Source organism: Microcaecilia unicolor, chromosome 3 (assembly GCF_901765095.1).
Source record: "Microcaecilia unicolor chromosome 3, aMicUni1.1, whole genome shotgun sequence".
NCBI lineage: Eukaryota > Metazoa > Chordata > Amphibia > Gymnophiona > Siphonopidae > Microcaecilia > Microcaecilia unicolor.
Genome location: NC_044033.1, coordinates 140,855,182 through 140,875,564, shown reverse-complemented (window position 1 = coordinate 140,875,564; position 20,383 = coordinate 140,855,182). Strand labels below are relative to the sequence as shown.

Genomic DNA, 20,383 nt, shown 5'->3' with positions numbered 1-20,383 from the left:
TTAAATTTTTTTTTTTTTTAACGGAGCCAGCGGGAGGGGGGAGAAAAGGAGGGACCTGGCACCACCAGTTTTGCACTTGCTCACGAAGAGCCCTCAACCCCAGGTACTCAACAAAACCTAAACAATTAGGCTTGGAGACCTAGCCAGAGCTGCGGCTGTGTGACCACACACCTGCTGAGATAGAGAACATACTGGGGAATTTCCGGCAGCACATGACCACATATCAGGAGGCAAAAGATTGCTCTCTATCTCCACCTGCTGGTAGATGGACACAACCCACCAGTCTATGGATTGATCAGCTTGATGATAGGAAATTATATTTAAAGAGCTTCCTTGCAATACAGAGTGGATTGCTTGGTTGCGGCACCTCAGTGTTTTGTTTTTAGTCTGTTAGATTTTAGCCCAGATCTGTAATCTTTTAACCCTTTAGGGTCCAATGTTCCCATCAATCTGAACATTAGGAACAATGACAGGAACATTGGGAACAATTCTGATATTTTACCCTTAGTAGGACTTTTTTGCAAAACTTTATATGCATCTTAACTTTCTCTTTTCTTTTTTATATTAGTATTCCATTTTTATATTTTTATCACAAGATTTTGAGACTTTCCATCTCATTTGCACAATAGAATACTCTGTACATATGGTTTATTTTTGTGTAACTCTTAAGGCACGACATTTTCTCCCTCTTCCCTATATTTTTATACTGTTCCCCATAACTCTATACTGTTCTTTTTATAGGATTGTGACATCCAATAACATAACCATACAAGAAATTTTTTTTTCTTTTTAAACCTTTGGAATATCACAAGGTCAGTTGTCTAGAGCATACACATAAATATTCGATCTTAAATATTAGATGTATTCCTTTATGTAATGAGTAATTTTTAATGTTCTAGATGTTTTACTTTACTTGTTGCAATACTTATACATGTAATAAGTATAATTTTATTAATGCATGATTTATTTAATTTTAATTTATATGTGTATTTTTAATTACAAGTGTTGCCTTTATTATATGCATATGCTGTTTATGATCCAGACTTTTATATGATTTGTATATTCTTTTAGACTCCTGAAGCAGGAGCATAGGAGCCGAAACAGATGCTGTGTCAAGTCACTTGATGCTCTTTAATAAAGACTTTGTAGTGTTACACGTCTCCATGGGTTATTGAAAGGGCCAGATCACCCATAAGTACATAAGTAATGCCATACTGGGAAAAGACCAAGGGTCCATCGAGCCCAGCATCCTGTCCACGACAGCGGCCAATCCAGGCCAAGGGCACCTGGCAAGCTTCCCAGACATACAAACATTCTATACAAGTTATTCCTGGAATTATGGATGTTTCCCAAGTCCATTTAGTAGCGGTTTATGGACTTGTCCTTTAGGAAACCGTCCAACCCCTTTTTAAACTCTGCTATGCTAACCGCCTTCACCACTTTCTCCGGCAACAAATTCCAGAATTTAATTATACGTTGGGTGAAGAAACATTTTCTCCGATTTGTTTTAAATTTACTACACTGTAGTTTCATCGCATGTCCCCTAGTCCTAGTATTTTTGGAAAGCGTGAACAGACGCTTCACATCCACCTGTTCCACTCCACTCATTATTTTATATACCTCTATCATGTCTCCCCTCAGCCGTCTCTTCTCCAAGCTGAATAGCTCTAGCCTCCTTAATCTTTCTTCATAGGGAAGTCGTCCCATCCCCACTATCATTTTAGTCGCCCTTCGCTGCACCTTTTCCAATTCTACTATATCTTTCTTGAGATGCGGCGACCAGAATTGAACACAATACTCAAGGTGCGGTCGCACCATGGAGCAATACAACGGCATTATTACTACTACTACTACTACTATTTAGCATTTCTATAGCGCTACAAGGCATACGCAGCGCTGTACAAACATAGAAGAAAGACAGTCCCTGCTCAAAGAGCTTACAATCTAATAGACAAAAAATAAAGTAAGCAAATCAAATCAATTAATGTGAACGGGAAGGAAGAGAGGAGGGTAGATGGAAGTGAGTGGTTACAAGTGGTTACGAGTCAAAAGCAATGTTAAAGAGGTGGGTTTTCAGTCTAGATTTAAAGGTGGCCAAGGATGGGGCAAGACGTAGGGGCTCAGGAAGTTTATTCCAGGCGTAGGGTGCAGCGAGACAGAAGGCGCGAAGTCTGGAGTTGGCAGTAGTGGAGAAGGGAACAGATAAGAAGGATTTATCCATGGAGCGGAGTGCACGGGAAGGGGTGTAGGGAAGGACGAGTGTGGAGAGATACTGGGGAGCAGCAGAGTGAATACATTTATAGGTTAGTAGAAGAAGTTTGAACAGGATGCGAAAACGGATAGGGAGCCAGTGAAGGGTCTTGAGGAGAGGGGTAGTATGAGTAAAGCGACCCTGGCGGAAGATGAGACGGGCAGCAGAGTTTTGAACCGACTGGAGTGGGGAGAGGTGACTAAGTGGGAGGCCAGCAAGAAGCAGATTGCAGTAGTCTAAACGAGAGGTGACAAGGGTGTGGATGAGGGTTTTGGTAGAGTGCTCGGAAAGAAAGGGGCGGATTTTACGGATGTTGTAAAGAAAGAAACGACAGGTCTTGGCGGTCTGCTGGATATAAGCAGAGAAGGAGAGAGAAGAGTCAAAGATGACCCCAAGGTTTCGAGCTGAGGAGACAGGGAGAATGAGAGAGCCATCAACAGAAACAGAAAACGGGGGGAGCGGGGAGGTGGGTTTGGGGGGGAAAATGAGAAGCTCGGTTTTTGTCATATTTAATTTCAGGTGGCGTTGAGACATCCAGGCAGCAATGTCAGACAAGCACGCTGAAACTTTGGTTTGGATGCAAGGTGAGATATCAGGGGTAGAAAGGTAGATTTGGGAGTCATCAGCATAGAGATGGTAGGAAAAGCCATGGGATGAGATTAATGAACCAAGGGAAGAAGTGTAGATAGAAAAGAGGAGGGGACCAAGAACAGAACCCTGAGGTACGCCGACAGGCAGAGGGATAGAAGTAGAAGAGGATCCACCAGAGTGAACACTAAAGGTGCGAAGGGAGAGGTAGGAAGAGAACCAGGAAAGGACAGAGCCCTGGAATCCAAGTGAGGACAGGGTATCGAGAAGTATGCTGTGATCGACAGTGTCAAAAGCAGCGGAAAGATCAAGAAGAATGAGGATGGAATATTGACCTCTGGATTTAGCCAGTAATAGGTCATTGGAGACTTTAGTAAGCGCAGTTTCGGTTGAGTGGAGAGGGCGAAAACCAGATTGTAATGGGTCAAGAATAGCATGTGAGGAGAGAAAATCAAGGCAGCGGCGGTGAACAGCACGCTCAAGTAATTTTCCATACCTTTCTTAATAATACCCAACATTCTATTCGCTTTCCTAGTCGCAGCAGCACACTGAGCAGAAGGTTTCAGCGTATTATCGACGACGACACCCAGATCCCTTTCATGGTCCGTAACTCCTAACGTGGAACCTTGCATGACGTAGCTATAATTCGGGTTCTTTTTTCCCACTTGCATCACCTTGCACTTGCTCACATTAAACGTCATCTGCTATTTAGCCGCCCAGTCTCCCAGTCTTGTAAGGTCCTCTTGTAATTTAACAAGTTTAAATAACTTTGTGTCATCAGCAAATTTAATTACCTCGCTAGTTACTCCCATCTCTAAATCATTTATACTCCTTTTTTTGCTGCAGATGTTTTGTCATGTCATGTTCTGTTCATTGTATTTCACATTTGAAGCATATCATACCTATGCTGTTTCATGGATGTTTACAATTTGGCTTTATTACATTGTTTTTGTACAAAAACTCAAAAATGATTTAAAAAAATACAATGAGACAGCAAAATATTTGCATTATTTCTGCTAAAGTTACAATTAACAACCTCAATGAAAATATTTAAAAACAGGGGTCTGGAAGAGGTCAAATGGTGTGTGGAGAAGGATCTTAAAATCTGAGGCAATTTATTGAAACTTTCTAGACAGAGTGTAAGCAGCTATTAGGACAGTTATTGGTAGTACAACTGTATACTAATGCAATTTGAGCAACATGCTAGCACTTAGCACAGTTAGTAGCCAATAGCGACATATGTAGCTGTCAGTAGCTACTAGTGGACATCTGGCTTAGGAAGGGAGTGTGAGGGTTTCATTAATCAGTTAAAGGGGTGCAGGAACCAAAAAGAAAAAAACAAACAAAAAAAAAACATACCACCACCTGATTTTTAAAATATTTACAAGAAATGTTAAAATTCAACTGTCTGCTATACCACGGGCATGCAAAATGTTCTACCATCCTTCCTTAAAAAAGAAAAAAAAGAAGAAAGGAGGGGGAGGGCAGTGACCAATATAGATTCACAAGGCTCTCAGAACTTGCTTAATCTAACTAGAATATTGGAATCTTCCCACGATGAAGTCCTTGTCCTTACTGATCTTATTCCTAAACTTGTGTTGACTCAGACTTTCTACCTAAATATGTCTTTTGCAACAAAGATTCCTTGTTTTACAATGTGAAGATCACCTGTTTAAATGGGAACAAAGCTACTCAAAGCAAGGTAGAAAAAAATTCTTGTGTTGATACCCAAGTAATTTAATTAGGAGCATTGTTATGGCTTAATTAGACACTTGCAAGAAAATTAAGTATAATAGCATAAAATATACTATTTATAAGATGGAGAAGTTAACTTGATTTTTATCAAGTAACTTAACTGAACACCTCCCTGGGACTTCGAGCTCCCCTCACTCACAGTCAGATATAGCATGTATTAGGAGATGGAAAGGTAAAATTATGTATCACACCTGATAATTTTCTTTCCATTAATCATAGCTGATCAATCCATAGACTGGTGGGTTGTGTCCATCTACCAGCAGGTGGAGATAGAGAGCAATCCTTTTGCCTCCCTATATGTGGTCATGTGCTGCCGGAAACTCCTCAGTATGTCGATATCCAAGCTCCATCCGCAGGACTCAGCACTTAGAGAATTACACCCACAAAGGGACACTCTGCCCAGCTCACCACCGCCGAAACGGGGGAGGGGAATTAACCCAGCTCATCCCCACACAAGTGGGGGAGGGGAATCTGTCCAGCTCATCCCCGCGGAGCGGGGGAGGGACACCACACCCGCCGATGCGGGGGGGGGGGGGGGGATCTGGCTTATCCTGCAACCGCAACCGCGGGAGGAGCTTACTGACCCTAACACCGCCGAAGCGGGAGGGGTACAAAGCTGCCCTACTGCCGCACGAAGCGGGAGGGAGCGCCGGCAGAATTTAAGTCTCAATCCAGCCCCGTAAAACGGAGGGGAGAGGAATGCAGCAGCTCACTGTAACACAAATTCGTCTCAACTCTTGAAGAATCCATTGAAAAACTTGAATACGAAGTCCTCCTGAACAGGAACTGAAGACTAAACTTGAACCTGAAATGCAACCAAAATATAAACAATACAGATATCTGGGAGGGGCTATGGATTGATCAGCTATGATTAATGGAAAGAAAATTATCAGGTATGATACATAATTTTACCTTCCATATCATCATGCTGATCAATCCATAGACTGGTGGGATGTACCGAAGCAGTACTCACCCAGGGCGGGACATAGAAATCCCTGACCGCAACACTGAAGCTCCGAACCGGGCCTCCGCCCGAGCAGCCAGAGTCAAGCGGTAATGCCTGGAGAAGGTATGGGCCGATGCCCAAGTTGCCGCCTTGCAAATCTCTTCCAAGGAGATGGACCCGGCCTCTGCCATCGAGGCCGCCTGAGCTCTAGTGGAGTGAGCCTTCAGCTGGATAGGCGGCACCTTCCCCGTGGCCACATAAGCCGCTGCAATGGCTTCCTTGACCCATCTTGCCACTGTAGGCTTAGCAGCCTGCAGACCCTTACGAGGACCTGCAAACAGGACAAACAGATGATCCGATTTCCGGAAATCATTGGTCACTTCCAAGTATCTGATGATGACTCGTCTCACATCCAGATATTTGAGAGCAGAGTATTCCTCTGGGTAGTCCTCCCTACGAAAGGAAGAGAGACAGAGCTGCTGATTCACATGGAAACGAGAAACAATCTTGGGCAGGAATGAAGGCACTGTGCGAATAGTCACTCCTGCCTCAGTGAACTGCAGAAAAGGCTCTCGACATGAGTGTGCCTGGAGCTCGGAAACTCTTCTGGCTGAAGTGATAGCCACCAAAAAGACTGCTTTCAACATCAGGTCTTTCAGAGATGCCCTCGACAAGGGTTCAAAACGCGGCTTCTGCAAGGCTCTTAGCACCAGGGTGAGATTCCACGCAGGCACCACTGAGCGCAGAGGAGGGCGCAGGTGATTAACTCCCTTGAGAAAACGTACCACATCTGGCTGCGAAGCCAGGGAAGCACCCTTCAGGCGGCCCCTGAAACAAAGCCAGAGCCGCTACCTGGACTTTAAGGGAACTGAGCGACAGGCCTTTCTCCAGACCTTCTTGCAGGAACGCCAGCACTGAAGAAATTGGAGCAGTGAAGGGAGAAAGTGAGCCTGCTTCACACCACGCTGCAAAGGTACGCCAAACCCTGGCGTAAGCAGTAGAAGTAGAGCGCTTCCTCGCTCTCAGCATAGTGGCGATGACTTTGTCTGAGAAGCCCTTCTTCCTCAGACGCTGCCGCTCAATAGCCAGGCCGTAAGACCAAAGGGGGAGGGATCCTCCATCACCACGGGACCCTGATGCAACAGGCCCTGCTCCACTGGCAGCCGCAGAGGGTCGTCCACTGAGAGCCTGATCAAGTCCGCATACCAGGGACGTCTGGGCCAGTCCGGACCCACCAGGATTATCCGGCCCGGATGCTTTGCCACCAGGTCTAGTACCCTGCCCAACATGGGTCAGGGCGGGAAAACATAGAGAAGCTCTTGTGTCGGCCACTGTTGGAGAAGAGCAGCTACTCCCAGAGATCGAGGGTCCCGTCCTCTGCTGAAAAAGCGCGGCACTTGGCAATTGGCCGATGACGCCATCAGATCTAGGCTCGGCTGGCCCCAGCGCTTCGTGATGTCCAAGAACGCCTGAGCCGATAACTGCCACTCTCCGGGATCCAAGGTATGGCGACTGAGAAAGTCCGCCTTGACATTCATGACTCCGGCAATGTGGGCCGCTGACAGCTGTTCCAGGTTCGCTTCCGCCCACTGGCATAGATTCATGGCTTCCTTGGCTAGAGGGGCGCTCTTGGTACCTCCCTGGCGGTTGACATAGGCCACAGCCGTGGCATTGTCCGACAGGACCCGTACTGGCTTCAACGCCAGTACCGGGAGGAACTCCAAAAGCGCCAACCGAATGGCTCTGAGTTCCAGGAGGTTGATAGACCACTTTGCCTCTGCAGGAGACCAGAGCCCCTGCGCTGTCCTTCCCAAGCAGTGGGCTCCCCAGCCCGACAAAGAGGCGTCCGTCGTGACGACAATCCACTCCGGGGTCACAAGAGGCATCCCTGCAGACAACTTGTCTGTCAGCAGCCACCAGCTCAGCGCCTTGCACACTGCTGGGTCCAAGGGAAGGCGCACAGCATAATCCTCCGACACCGGAGTCCAGCACTGCAGCAGAGAGTGTTGTAGTGGTCTCATATGAGCCCTGGCCCAGGGCACTACTTCCATCGTGGCCGTCATAGAGCCCAACAGCTGCACATAGTCCCAAGCCCGGAGCGGAGAGGCTACTAGGAACTGGTCCACCTGAGCCTGAAGTTTGACAATCCGATTGTCCGGCAGGAACACTCTGCCTAATTGGGTGTCGAATCGAACTCCCAGATACTCCAGGGACTGAGTCGGGCGCAGCTGACTTTTCTCCCAGTTGATGATCCACCCCAGGGAGCTCAAAAGAGCACTCACCCGGTCCACAGCTTTGCCGCACTCTGCATAAGAGGGGGCTCGGATCAACCAGTCGTCCAGATAAGGATGGACTTGTACTCCTTCCTTTCTCAGGAAGGCCGCGATGACCACAATTACTTTGGAGAAGGTCCGCGGAGCAGTAGCCAACCCGAACGGGAGGGCTCTGAACTGGAAGTGTCGGCCCAGGACTGCAAAACGCAGAAAGCGTTGATGAGGAGGCCAGATGGGAATATGCAAGTACGCTTCCTTGATGTCCAAGGATGCCAGGAACTCCCCTGCTTCTCGCTCCGAGCTGTAACGACCTGGTGTCCCAGTGAGTAGCTGCAATAAACGTTTAAATAAACGTCGAAATAAACGCCTTTAAGGACGTCCAAAATTTTTTTTTTTTTTTTTTAACGGAGCCAGTGGGAGGGGGGAGAAAAGGAGGGACCTGGCGCCACCAGGTTTGCACTTGCTCAAAAAGAGCCCTCAACCCCAGGCTCTCAACAAAACCTAAAAATTAGGCTTGGAGGCCTAGCCAGAGCTGCTGCTGTGTGTGACCACCACCTGCTGAGATAGAGAACATACTGAGGAGTTTCCGGCAGCACATGACCACATATAGGGAGGCAAAAGGATTGCTCTCTATCTCCACCTGCTGGTAGATGGACACAACCCACCAGTCTATGGATTGATCAGCATGATGATATGGAATTGTGTAGCCAGGTTAGTTTATCATCTTTTATCATTTTTGTAATTTTTTGTCTCCTTTTGTATTTGTGCTATTATATCTTAAATGTTTATTAATGGACTCGAGTGTAAAATGGCTAGTGTATGTAATATTCTGAAAGAAGATTCTGTTCTCTTCTTTCTTTGGTTAAGATTTGCTACAGAGCCATTTCCAATTGGGATTTCACATTTTGCATATGATTTGAAATGGCACATAACTATTAAAAAAAAAATCACCACACCCTGTTAAAATTAGTAGTGTAATGTATGATGATGACACACCTTGTGACTCGTGGAAGGAGAAGCTGCTTGCCTGGCTACAGGAATATTGGACAGCCCACTAAAGCTTGGTGTCCTCTGGTGACCCACAGGGGTTGCAGATCCTGATTTCATAGTAGGTTTTGAACGAGGAATAGAATTACTTGGTTGAGTTAATGGATCTCTCTTTTTTGGAACTGCTCCACTTTCTGAAAATTTGAGAGAGAGAAAGACAGAGAAAGAAGAGGTAAATGGACAGTCATTTTTTAGAAAAATATCCACAAATATCTTAAATAGACTTCAACTAATCAGGAGTCTTCCCAACACCAAAAAGTATATCAAAAGAAATATAATTTATTTTATTTATTTTTATGCATATGATTTTTATTACTTTTATAAACTTAACACAGACATGAACTGTTCAAGTGAAATACAGCCTCAGGCATAACAACAATGTTATTACAGAAGTATTATCTTTCCATAACATAGTATATAAACATAGGCTTCATTAGACCTCAATTGTTGAAAAGAGAGGGGGGGTAGGAATTAGGTGAAGATTACTTTAAATACAAACAGTAATAAAAAAACTATGGCGTCATTTTCTCATATTTCGTGTCTCTAATGTTGTCTAGCTTCTAGGAAGGTCTTAAGCTGATCAGGTATATAATAAACATATTTTATCTGATTTAACCTTATGACACATTTACACGGATATGCAAGAAGGAAAAAGACTCCTAATTCCAAAATTTTAGACTTCATAGAAAGAAACTTTTTCCTCTTTTCTTGAGTAATCTTAGTCACATCAGGGTATAGCCAAATTATTTGGCCCCCAAACATACGGTTAGCTGATCTAAAATAAAGTCTCATTATTGAGTTTAAGTCTTGCTGAAAAACAAAAGACACTATCAGCGTCCCCCTTTCAGACACATATTCAAGTGATTGTTCCAATATGGCTGTAACATTTTGCAAATCAATAGATTTTTCCCCCTCTGTTTTTTTCATTGTAGTTAGAACATAATAGATTTTATTCAATGGAGGAATTACTTCTTGAGGAAACTTCAAATTTTCTCTCAAAAATCTAATGAATGTGTCCTGTGGAGACACTCCTAACAGTCTGGGAAAATTAAGTACCCGGAGATTCAATCTCCTATTAAAATTCTCCATTTGTTCAATCTTTCTTCTTATTTCTGAATTATCTTTTATTACAGCCAGCTTAAATTCATCCGTTTAGTCTCTTTCTGCAAGGCCTCTATTTCCAAGGAAAAATCTTGTCTGACCGTAGCTATAGAGCTCTTTACTTCCTGCATGTTCAAATTCAAAGTTTTTACTGCCGTAAGGTTTTCTCCATTTCAAGCAATTTCAGCCAGATCTTACCCAGATTCACCTCCGTTTCTAAGCCCACAACTGGTGTTATCGCTGCAAGTTCAGGTTCCCCTCGGGGCTCACCAGATTCGCCCCTTCCGGGTTCCACTGGAAACCCCGCCCGACTCGCTGCAGTTGCTGGGGTAGGAGGGATCTTAGAGCTCGGCGGGGGAGAAAGTGATGTTTCAGCTTCCAGCGTGGGGGCTGCTTCACCGGCTCCAGCGCTAAGGAATCCTACACGCTTGTACAAGAAATCGCGGGGAAGAAGTGCTCTAAGCCAAGTCTCGCCGGAGTGGACGTCTCGGTAGGTAGGGGAAACCCCCCCCCCCCCCCCGAATCGTTCCTTTGCGCTTTGTATGGGGCATAATTAAATTTAGCGTTTGTAATCGGCAGAGACGAAGCAGGAGCTCACTTGCTACACAACTGCTCACGGCGCCATCTTGACACGCCCCCCTTGTTTATATTTTGCTCACATCTTTTTCACTAGTTGTTCAAGATGAGTTACATTCAGGTACACTGAATATTTCCCTGTCCCTGAAGGGTTCACAATCTAAGTTTGTACCTGAGGCAACTGAGGATTAAGTGATTTGCCCAAGATCACAAGGAGCAGCAGTGAGATTTGAACTGGCCACCTCTGGATGGGAAGACGGCTGCTCTAAACCACTAGGCCTTTCCTCTACTATGTGTTTCATGAATACATTTATTATTTTATATTTTTAAGTCCACTCCTTCAAATGTGCTTTTTCTTTAGGGGAGATATTTTCATTATTTCCAGCTCCAAAATGGAATATGTAGATGCTTTTTATTCTCTCTCCAAAAAGCGAACATACTTACCCGTAACAGGTATTCTCCTAGGACAGCAGGCTTCATATTCTCACAAGTGGGCAGACGTTGATCCATGTAGCCTGGTCCAAAATGTATGCCAAGCTAAAAAAAAAGTAAGCGCTTTGTGAAGTACAAGCCGTGCTCCACTGCACATGCATGTGTGCCTTGTTGCCTGCTGCAAAAACACGGTCCTAAATAAATAAAAATAAAATAAAATAATGAAAGAGACAACTCCAAGGGGAGGTAGGCGGGATTGTGAGAATATGAAGCCTGCTGTCCTTGGAGAATACCTGCTACAGGTAAGTATCTTCACTTTCTCCGAGGACAAGCAGGCTTGCTTATTCTCACAAGTGGGGAATCCCTAGCATCCAGGCTCAACGAAAACAACAAATATTGGTCAATTGGGCCTCACAATGTCGAGGACATTACCCAGATTAACCTGAAGCTATATACAATCTGAATGAGAGTGCAGCCTGGAACAGCATAAAATGGGACAAGGACGGTGGAGTTGGATTCTATAGCGGTATATTCAGGAGGACAACTCCTAATATATATCCAGAGGTATTTAGCAGACAGAACACTACTAAATAGCAATTATTCTGGACTTGTTTCTAGGGAAAGCGTACCTCTTTGGCCCCATGGCTAGCTAGCTGTGCTGGAAAAAGGAACAATGCCACAGATGGAATATATTATGATTTATTAGGAATAGAAAAATAATATACATACAGTGGGGGAAATAAGTATTTGATCCCTTGCTGATTTTGTAAGTTTGCCCACTGACAAAGACATGAGCAGCCCATAATTGAAGGGTAGGTTATTGGTAACAGTGAGAGATAGCACATCACAAATTAAATCCGGAAAATCACATTGTGGAAAGTATATGAATTTATTTGCATTCTGCAGAGGGAAATAAGTATTTAATCCCTCTGGCAAACAAGACCTAATACTTGGTGGCAAAACCCTTGTTGGCAAGCACAGCGGTCAGACGTCTTCTGTAGTTGATGATGAGGTTTGCACACATGTCAGGAGGAATTTTGGTCCACTCCTCTTTGCAGATCATCTCTAAATCATTAAGAGTTCTGGGCTGTCGCTTGGCAACTCGCAGCTTCAGCTCCCTCCATAAGTTTTCAATGGGATTAAGGTCTGGTGACTGGCTAGGCCACTCCATGACCCTAATGTGCTTCTTCCTGAGCCACTCCTTTGTTGCCTTGGCTGTATGTTTTGGGTCATTGTCGTGCTGGAAGACCCAGCCACGACCCATTTTTAAGGCCCTGGCGGAGGGAAGGAGGTTGTCACTCAGAATTGTACGGTACATGGCCCCATCCATTCTCCCATTGATGCGGTGAAGTAGTCCTGTGCCCTTAGCAGAGAAACACCCCCAAAACATAACATTTCCACCTTCATGCTTGACAGTGGGGATTGGTGTTCTTTGGGTCATAGGCAGCATTTCTCTTCCTCCAAACACGGCGAGTTGAGTTCATGCCAAAGAGCTCAATTTTTGTCTCATCTGACCACAGCACCTTCTCCCAATCACTCTCGGCATCATCCAGGTGTTCACTGGCAAACTTCAGACGGGCCGTCACATGTGCCTTCCGGAGCAGGGGGACCTTGCGGGCACTGCAGGATTGCAATCCGTTATGTCGTAATGTGTTACCAATGGTTTTCGTGGTGACAGTGGTCCCAGCTGCCTTGAGATCATTGACAAGTTCCCCCCTTGTAGTTGTAGGCTGATTTCTAACCTTCCTCATGATCAAGGATACCCCACGAGGTGAGATTTTGCGTGGAGCCCCAGATCTTTGTCGATTGACAGTCATTTTGTACTTCTTCCATTTTCTTACTATGGCACCAACAGTTGTCTCCTTCTCGCCCAGCGTCTTACTGATGGTTTTGTAGCCCATTCCAGCCTTGTGCAGGTGTATGATCTTGTCCCTGACATCCTTAGACAGCTCCTTGCTCTTGGCCATTTTGTAGAGGTTAGAGTCTGACTGATTCACTGAGTCTGTGGACAGGTGTCTTTCATACAGGTGACCATTGCCGACAGCTGTCTGTCATGCAGGTAACGAGTTGATTTGGAGCATCTACCTGGTCTGTAGGGGCCAGATCTCTTACTGGTTGGTGGGGGATCAAATACTTATTTCCCTCTGCAGAATGCAAATAAATTCATATACTTTCCACAATGTGATTTTCCGGATTTAATTTGTGATGTGCTATCTCTCACTGTTACCAATAACCTACCCTTCAATTATGGGCTGCTCATGTCTTTGTCAGTGGGCAAACTTACAAAATCAGCAAGGGATCAAATACTTATTTCCCCCACTGTATATACATACATGTATACATATACATATATATGTGGCAAATTTCAGATTACAAAACTGGATTAGTTACCAAAATAAATCACTAAAATATATGATTATCCAAATGGACTATGTAGATGAGTGATTATACAACCAATCATAATACTGATATCCTAATGATTATTATGAGAATTTACACCACACGTCTTATGCATAATACACAGTTAGCAGATAAAGTCACAGACCATAAATCCTGACATAAAACCAATCTATCTCAGACGAAAGCCAAGGACAAATTATCCCCATAACCATAGGTAGTATATCCCGTCATCTCACCTTGCTATCTGTTATGGCAGACTTCCAATGGTAAAGAAGTGGATTCCTCCTTGGAGACTCAAGCTGAAGCCTCAGCGAGTCTCTCAGTCCAGGAATAAAGTCCAAAGTGTATTCTGGAAACAGATGGCACTGTCTTTAGGTAAGGCCATATACTGTAGCTGAACTAACCTTGTTGGCTTATTACAAGGTCTGCAGTTCACTGGTGTTTTAGGAAATCAGTCTCTCTCTCTCTCAGAGCCCTCTATCTTCCCGCAGGTCTTCTTCCTTCTTCAGTCCAACATTGGCATCCAAGGGTCAGATGATGCCTGTGGACCAATCACAGATGGTGTAAATGTCCAGCCAGCTTCATGGTAATAAAGAGAGGCCTTTGTTATAGCAAAGAAACTTATCAATGGCATGAAACCTCCCTGTCGGATTCCATACTCCTGGCGCCATCTGTGTCTCTTTCTTCCATTCTTCCCAGGAGATAACTGGGCTAGATTGCAACAAATATGTCCTTGGATGAAGTCATCATGGTATGCAGAGAAGTAATTTTCCTTCTGTAGAAAAGCTGGTTTCTGATGAATACAGATGTATTCAGGACACAGACAGAAGTATCCATATTGTTATAACAGAATGGGTCAGGCTTGTATAAGCCAAGACCAGCAAAGGTGAGATCGCAGGTAAATATTCCTACAATTCTAGATCCCAAACAGATTCTGCAACACTGACTGCCCAAACCGACTATCACATTGGGTATCCTACTCAAGACAGTAGAGAGATGTGAATGTGTGGACTGAAGACCACATCGTATCCCTGCAAATTTCTTCAATGGAGGGTGACCTCAAGTGGGCTACCGACGCAGCCATGGCCCTGACATTGTGAGCAGTGACATGGCCCTCCAAAGCCAGCCCAGCTTGGGCATTAATGAAGGATATGCAATCTGCTAGCCAATTGGATATTGTGCATTTTCCGATGGCGACTCCCCTCCTGTTGGGATCAAAAGCAACAAACAACTAGGCAGACTGTTTGAAGGGCTTCGTCCGCTCCACGTAAAAGGCCAATGCTCTTTTGCAGTTCAAGGTGTGCAAGCTGCTTTCGCCAGGGTGGGCATGAGGACGGGGAAAAAATGTTGGCAAGGCGATCGAGTGGTTCAGATGGAACTCAGACACCACATTCAGAAGGAACTTAGGGTGCGTGCGGAGGACTGTTGTGATGAAACTTAGTATAAGGTGCATCCACTATTAAGGGCTGAAGCTCACTGACCCTACGAGCTGAAGTAACAGCCACCAAGAAAATGACTTTCCAGGTCAAGTACTTCAGATGGCAGGAATTCAGTGGCTCGAAAGGAGCTTTCATCAGCTGGGTGAGAACAACATTGAGATCCCATGACACTGATGGAGGTTTGACAGCGGGCTTTGACAAAAGCAAACCTCTCATGAAGTGAACAACTAAAGGCTGTCCAGAGATAGGCTTACCATCTACAATATGATAAGCACTAACTGCGCTGAAGTGAACCCTTACGGAGTTGGTCTTGATGCCAGATTCTGACAAGTGTAGAAGGTATTCAAGCAGAGTCTGTGTAGAACCTAGGGCCTTGCTCTCCCTGTTCCCTGGCCCCCTTTTGGCCACCAGAGCTGTACATATGGACGATGCAGTAAAAGGCAGCAGAATCTGCCAATAGTCTGCTTTCCGATCTCCTCCTGTGGCAGATGATTTGTACGGTCTTGTTCAGAGCTACTGCAAACAGATCATAGTTCTGCTCCACAGGAGAAAGAGAATTCAAAACATCCTGATCCAAACAACTCATGAAGGCTCAAGGACTGGTGCAGTTATCAGCCAAGATGTTGCATCTTCCTGTCAGATACAAAGTTCTTAAAGCATCTCATCACAGTTGATCCAGTTACATACCTTTAGCAGTTCCCCAACACAGGAGAATAGAGCTTGCTCCACCTTACTTGTTAAAGCAGAACCATGTGCCTGCCTGTTTATACTAGTATCACTCTATATGCTATCCTGAAAGGTAACACCCGGCTAATTAGAATGCGAGTTCAAAGAAATCAGGAAATCTCTGAGCAACTCAAATACAGCAGCTCTCCTGAGTTCTCTACTGGCCTGGTTGCACTGGACTTTAAGGTCTATACAGCTGGTCTCACATGGAGAGAAGATAACTACAGAAATCATAAGGCCTATTATTTTCAAAAAGAGCTAAAGCGAAGATACTTACCTGTAGCAGGTATTCTCTGAGGACAGCAAGCCTTATATTCTCAAAGATGGGTAACGCGGGTCCGTGTTGGTGGTCCGGAGCTTGTAACAAGCTTTAAAATAGGTCTTTGAGCGCAAGACGCACTCCATTGCGCATCAGCGAGTACCTTCCTGCCTGCTGCGAAAGCACAGGACCAACAGTACAATATACAGCATAAAAAGAGGAGACAACTCCAAGGAGAGGTGGGAGGGTATGTGAGAATATAAGACCTGCTATCCTTGGAGAATACCTGCTACAGGTAAGTATCTTTGCTTTCTCCGAGGACAAGCAATCTATAATTCTAACAGATGGGAATCCCTAGCTATCAGGCTCACCAAAAACCACCAGTGGTCAGTCAGACCTCGCAAAGGCAAGGTCAAAAAAAGTAATTAACATGTACATAAACTATGTGAAAGTACAGCCTAGAACAGAACAAAATAGGCCTAGGAGGGTGGAGTTGGATTCTAGACCCCAAACAAATTCTGCAGCACTGTCTGTCCAAACCGACTGTTATGTCAGGTATCCTGCTTAAGGCAGTAATAAGATGTGAATATGTGGACAGAACACCACATTACATACTTGAAAATTTCTTCAATGAAGGTTGACCTCAAGTAGGCTACTGACACAGCCATGGCTTCGACATTGTGAGCCCTGACATGACCCCTCAAGGGTCAGCCCAGCCTGGGTATAAAGTGAAAGAAATGCAATCTGCCAGCCAATTGGAAATGATGCATTTCCTGAAGGCAACCCTCAAACTGCTGGGATCAAAAGAAATGAAAAATTGGGTGAATTGTCTATAGGGCCTAGTTCACTCCAAGTAAAAGGCCAATGCTTGCAGTCCAAGGTGTGCAGTGCGCTTTTGCCAGGATGAGCATGAGGCTGGCAAGACAATTGACTGGTTCAGATGGCACACCGACACAACTTTAGGTAGGAACTTAGGATGCATGCAGAGGACTATTCTGTTATGATGAAACTTCATATAAAGTGCATCCATCACCAAGGATTGAAGCTCACTGACCATGCAAGCTGAAGTAACAGACACCAAAAATATGACATTCCAGGTCAAATACTGCAGATGACAGGATGTGGCTCAAAGGTAAAATTATGTTCTTAGCTGATAATTTTCTTTCCTTTAGCTGCAGCAGATGAATCCATCAACTGGTGGGTTGTATCCATCTACCAGCAGGTGGAGATAGAGATTACTAACTTTAGTGAATGGTACTGGACGGCCAGCCCCTCTGCAAGCTAGTATATGGCTCATCACAAAGCAAAAGTAGACCCATGAAGAAGAAAAACCTTCCTCACCATAAGAAGGGAAACAACAACAGACCCAGCGTAAATTCAATTAAAGATGAAACTCCTTTGGTTTTGTTTGTTTTAAACTTGTGTCAAACTGCAAACAACACAAAAGAACAGAAACAAACACACAGAGTAAATAGAGAAACAAAGCGACGGTAAGCCAGAGAGGGATACTGGATTCATCTGCTGCAGCTAAAGGAAAGAAAATTATCAGGTAAGAACCTAATTTTACCTTCCTTAGCGCAGACAGCAGATGAATCCATCAACTGGTGGGATGTACCAAAGCAGTCTCTAGATAGGGAGGGACCCCATTGCCCCCCTTGTCAAGACCGCCGTACCAAAAGAAGCATCAGATTTGGCAGCTACGTCCATTCTATAATGCTTGGTAAAAGAATGAACGGAGGCCCAAGTAGCCGCCCGACAAATTTTTTGCAAAGACAAGACCGAAGACTCTGCCCACGAAGTCGCCTGCGCTCTAGTAGAGTGAGCACGTAAGGGTTCCAGCAAGCTGCGACCAGCCAACAAGTACGCTGACGAAACAGCTTCCTTAAGCCATCTCACAATAGTTGGTTTTGAAACCGGTAGACCACGACGAGAACCTTGGAGGAGCACAAACAAATGATCTGTCTTCCAGAAGTCATTAGACATCGCGAGATAGCGAAGAAAAATGCGACGCACATCCAAGAGATGAAGACTCCGAAAAGGCCCCAGGAAAATCATCCTCCCTAAAGGAAGGAAGAAAAAGAGGCTGATTGAGATGAAAAGCCGAGAAAACCTTCGGCAAAAAGGAAGGCACAGTATGCAACGTGACCCCTGCCTCTGTAAACTGCAAAAAAAAAAAAAGGATCCTTTTTTTTTCTTTTCAAATAGCAAAAGCTGCAGCACAAGCACTGCTGCTGTTTTTCTCTCTGTTTACTTCTTCTTTTTTTTTTTTTTTTTTTTTTTAACGGTGAGGAAGGAAACAGCACTCAGAGACAGGGATTAGAAGGAGACACAGGGTGAGGCAGGGACCCCAAAGAAGTATGCCCCTAAGGATGGCACAAGAGCCAATGGCCCCTACACTCAACTGGCTAGCCCAAAACTAGCCCAGGAGGAGTCCCAAGCAGAAGAATCCAGGTGCTGGCCAGGAGACGTCCACCACCTGCTGGAGATAGAGATATACTAGCTTGCAGAGGGGCTGGCCGTCCAATACCATTCACTAAAGTTAGTAATCTCTATCTCCACCTGCTGGTAGATGGATACAACCCACCAGTTGATGGATTCATCTGCTGTCTGCGCTAAGGAAAGGAGCTTTCATCAGTTGGGTGAGAACGACACTGAGGTCCCATGATACAGGTGGAGGTTTGACAGGGGGCTTTGTCAACAGTAAACCTCTCATGAACTAGAGGCTGTCCAGAGATGGGCTTTACCCTCTACACATTGATAAGCACTAATTGCACCGAGGTGAACCTTGACGGAGTTGATCTTGAGTCAGAGAGTTGCAGAAGGTATTCAAACAAGGTCTATGTACAGCAGGAAATAGGATCTTGGGCCTTGCCCTCAAACCAGAAGGCAAACCTTCTCCATTTCAAAGAGTAACACATCTTAACGTAATCTTTTCTGAAAGCTAGAAAGACCCTGGAGACACCCTCAGAAAGATGCAAGGAAGCAAATTCTAAGCTCTCAACATAAAAAAAAAAAAAAAAAAAGATATAGCGAAATTTGAAAAGGTTCAAAGAAGAGCGACCAAAATGGTAAAGGGGATGGAACTCTACTTGTATGAGAAAAGGCTAAAGGAGATTAGGGCTCTTCAGCTTGGAAAAGAGACGAATGAGGGGAGATATGATTGAGGTCTACAAAATCCTGAGTGGTGTAGATTGAGTAGTAAATCGATTTATTAATAGTTCCAAAAGTGCAAGGACTACTACTACTACTACTTATTTCTAAAGCGCTACTCGACGTACGCAGTGCTGTAAGACTAGGGGACACTTGAGGAAGTTACTGTACACCCCTCTCCTCAGGTCACTTCACTGGCTTCCAATCAGATACCACATACAGTTCAAGCTTCTCCTTCTTACCTACAAATGCACTCAGTCTGCAGCCCATCATTACCTCTCTACCCTCATTTCCCTTACGTTCCCGCCCGTAACCTCCGCTCACAGGACAAATCCCTCCTCTCAGTACCCTTCTCCACCACCGCCTACTCCAGGCTCCGCTCATTCTGCCTCGCCTCACCCTATGCTTGGAATAAACTTCCTGAGCCCTTACGCCAAGCCCCCTCCCTACCCATCTTCAAATCTTTGCTCAAAGCCCACCTCTTCAATGTTGCTTTCGGCTCCTAACCTTTATACCTTTCAGGAAATCTAGACTGCCCCAATTTGACTGCCCCTATTTGACTGACTATACATTTGTCCTTTAAATTGTAAGCTCCTTTGAGCAGGGACTGTCCTTCTATGTTAAATTGTACAGCGCTGCGTAACCCTAGTAGCGCTTTAGAAATGTCAAGTAGTAGTAGTAGTAAATACTATTAAAACAAATAAGAGGAAATATTTTTTACTGAACGAATAGTTAAGCTCTGTAACACATTGCTGGAGAATGTAGTAAGAGAAGTTAGCGTATTCAGGTTTTAAAAAAGTTTTGGACAAATTCCTGGAGGTAGTCCATAGTCTGCTATGGAGACAGACATGGGGATGCCACCGCTTGCCCCAGGATTGGTAGCATAGAATGTTGCTGCTAATTGGGTTTCTGCCAGGTAGTTGTGACCTGGCGTGGCAACTGTTTGGAAAACAGGATACTGGGCTAGATGTAACATTGGTCTGATTCTGCATGGCTACTTTTATTTTATTCAGAGTATAACTCCAAAAGAAGAGGGAACCCACAATCTTGCTCAAATCCTCCCCACAAGAGGAATGGGAGGATATGAATACAGAAGTCCTGTCTCCCAATGAAGGAGGGAGGCATCCAATGCTAGTCTGTCATGGCCCTGGAGCCTGGAACAGAACTGAGAGACTTTGTGATTGGACTGAGTGACAAAAAGATCCACCAAGGGGGTGCCCCACGCTCAGAAGATCTCGTGGGCAATGCCCATGCTGAGGGACTACTTGTGTGGTTCCATGACTCTGCTCAGTCTGTCAGTCAGGCTGTTGAATTTGCCCATCAGGTAAGTAGTCTTGAGGATTAAGGAGCATCCCATGCTGGTGCACCCAACACCACATTCCAGAAAGCCTCTTGATACAGAGGGTGTGATCCGGTGCCCCCCTGCTTGTTCGTGTAGCT

General features: G+C 44.9%; 1 protein-coding gene across 2 annotated transcripts in view; it reads right to left on the bottom strand.

The window, feature by feature from the left end:
- Positions 1-20,383, bottom strand: part of SPAST (spastin) — a 240,905-nt gene that overhangs the window by 138,238 nt on the left and 82,284 nt on the right. For both annotated transcript variants that reach the window (XM_030196406.1, XM_030196405.1), the window contains one exon: positions 8,810-8,994. In XM_030196406.1, coding sequence (XP_030052266.1) covers positions 8,810-8,994 — 185 coding nt within the window. The remainder of the gene's footprint in view (positions 1-8,809; positions 8,995-20,383) is intronic.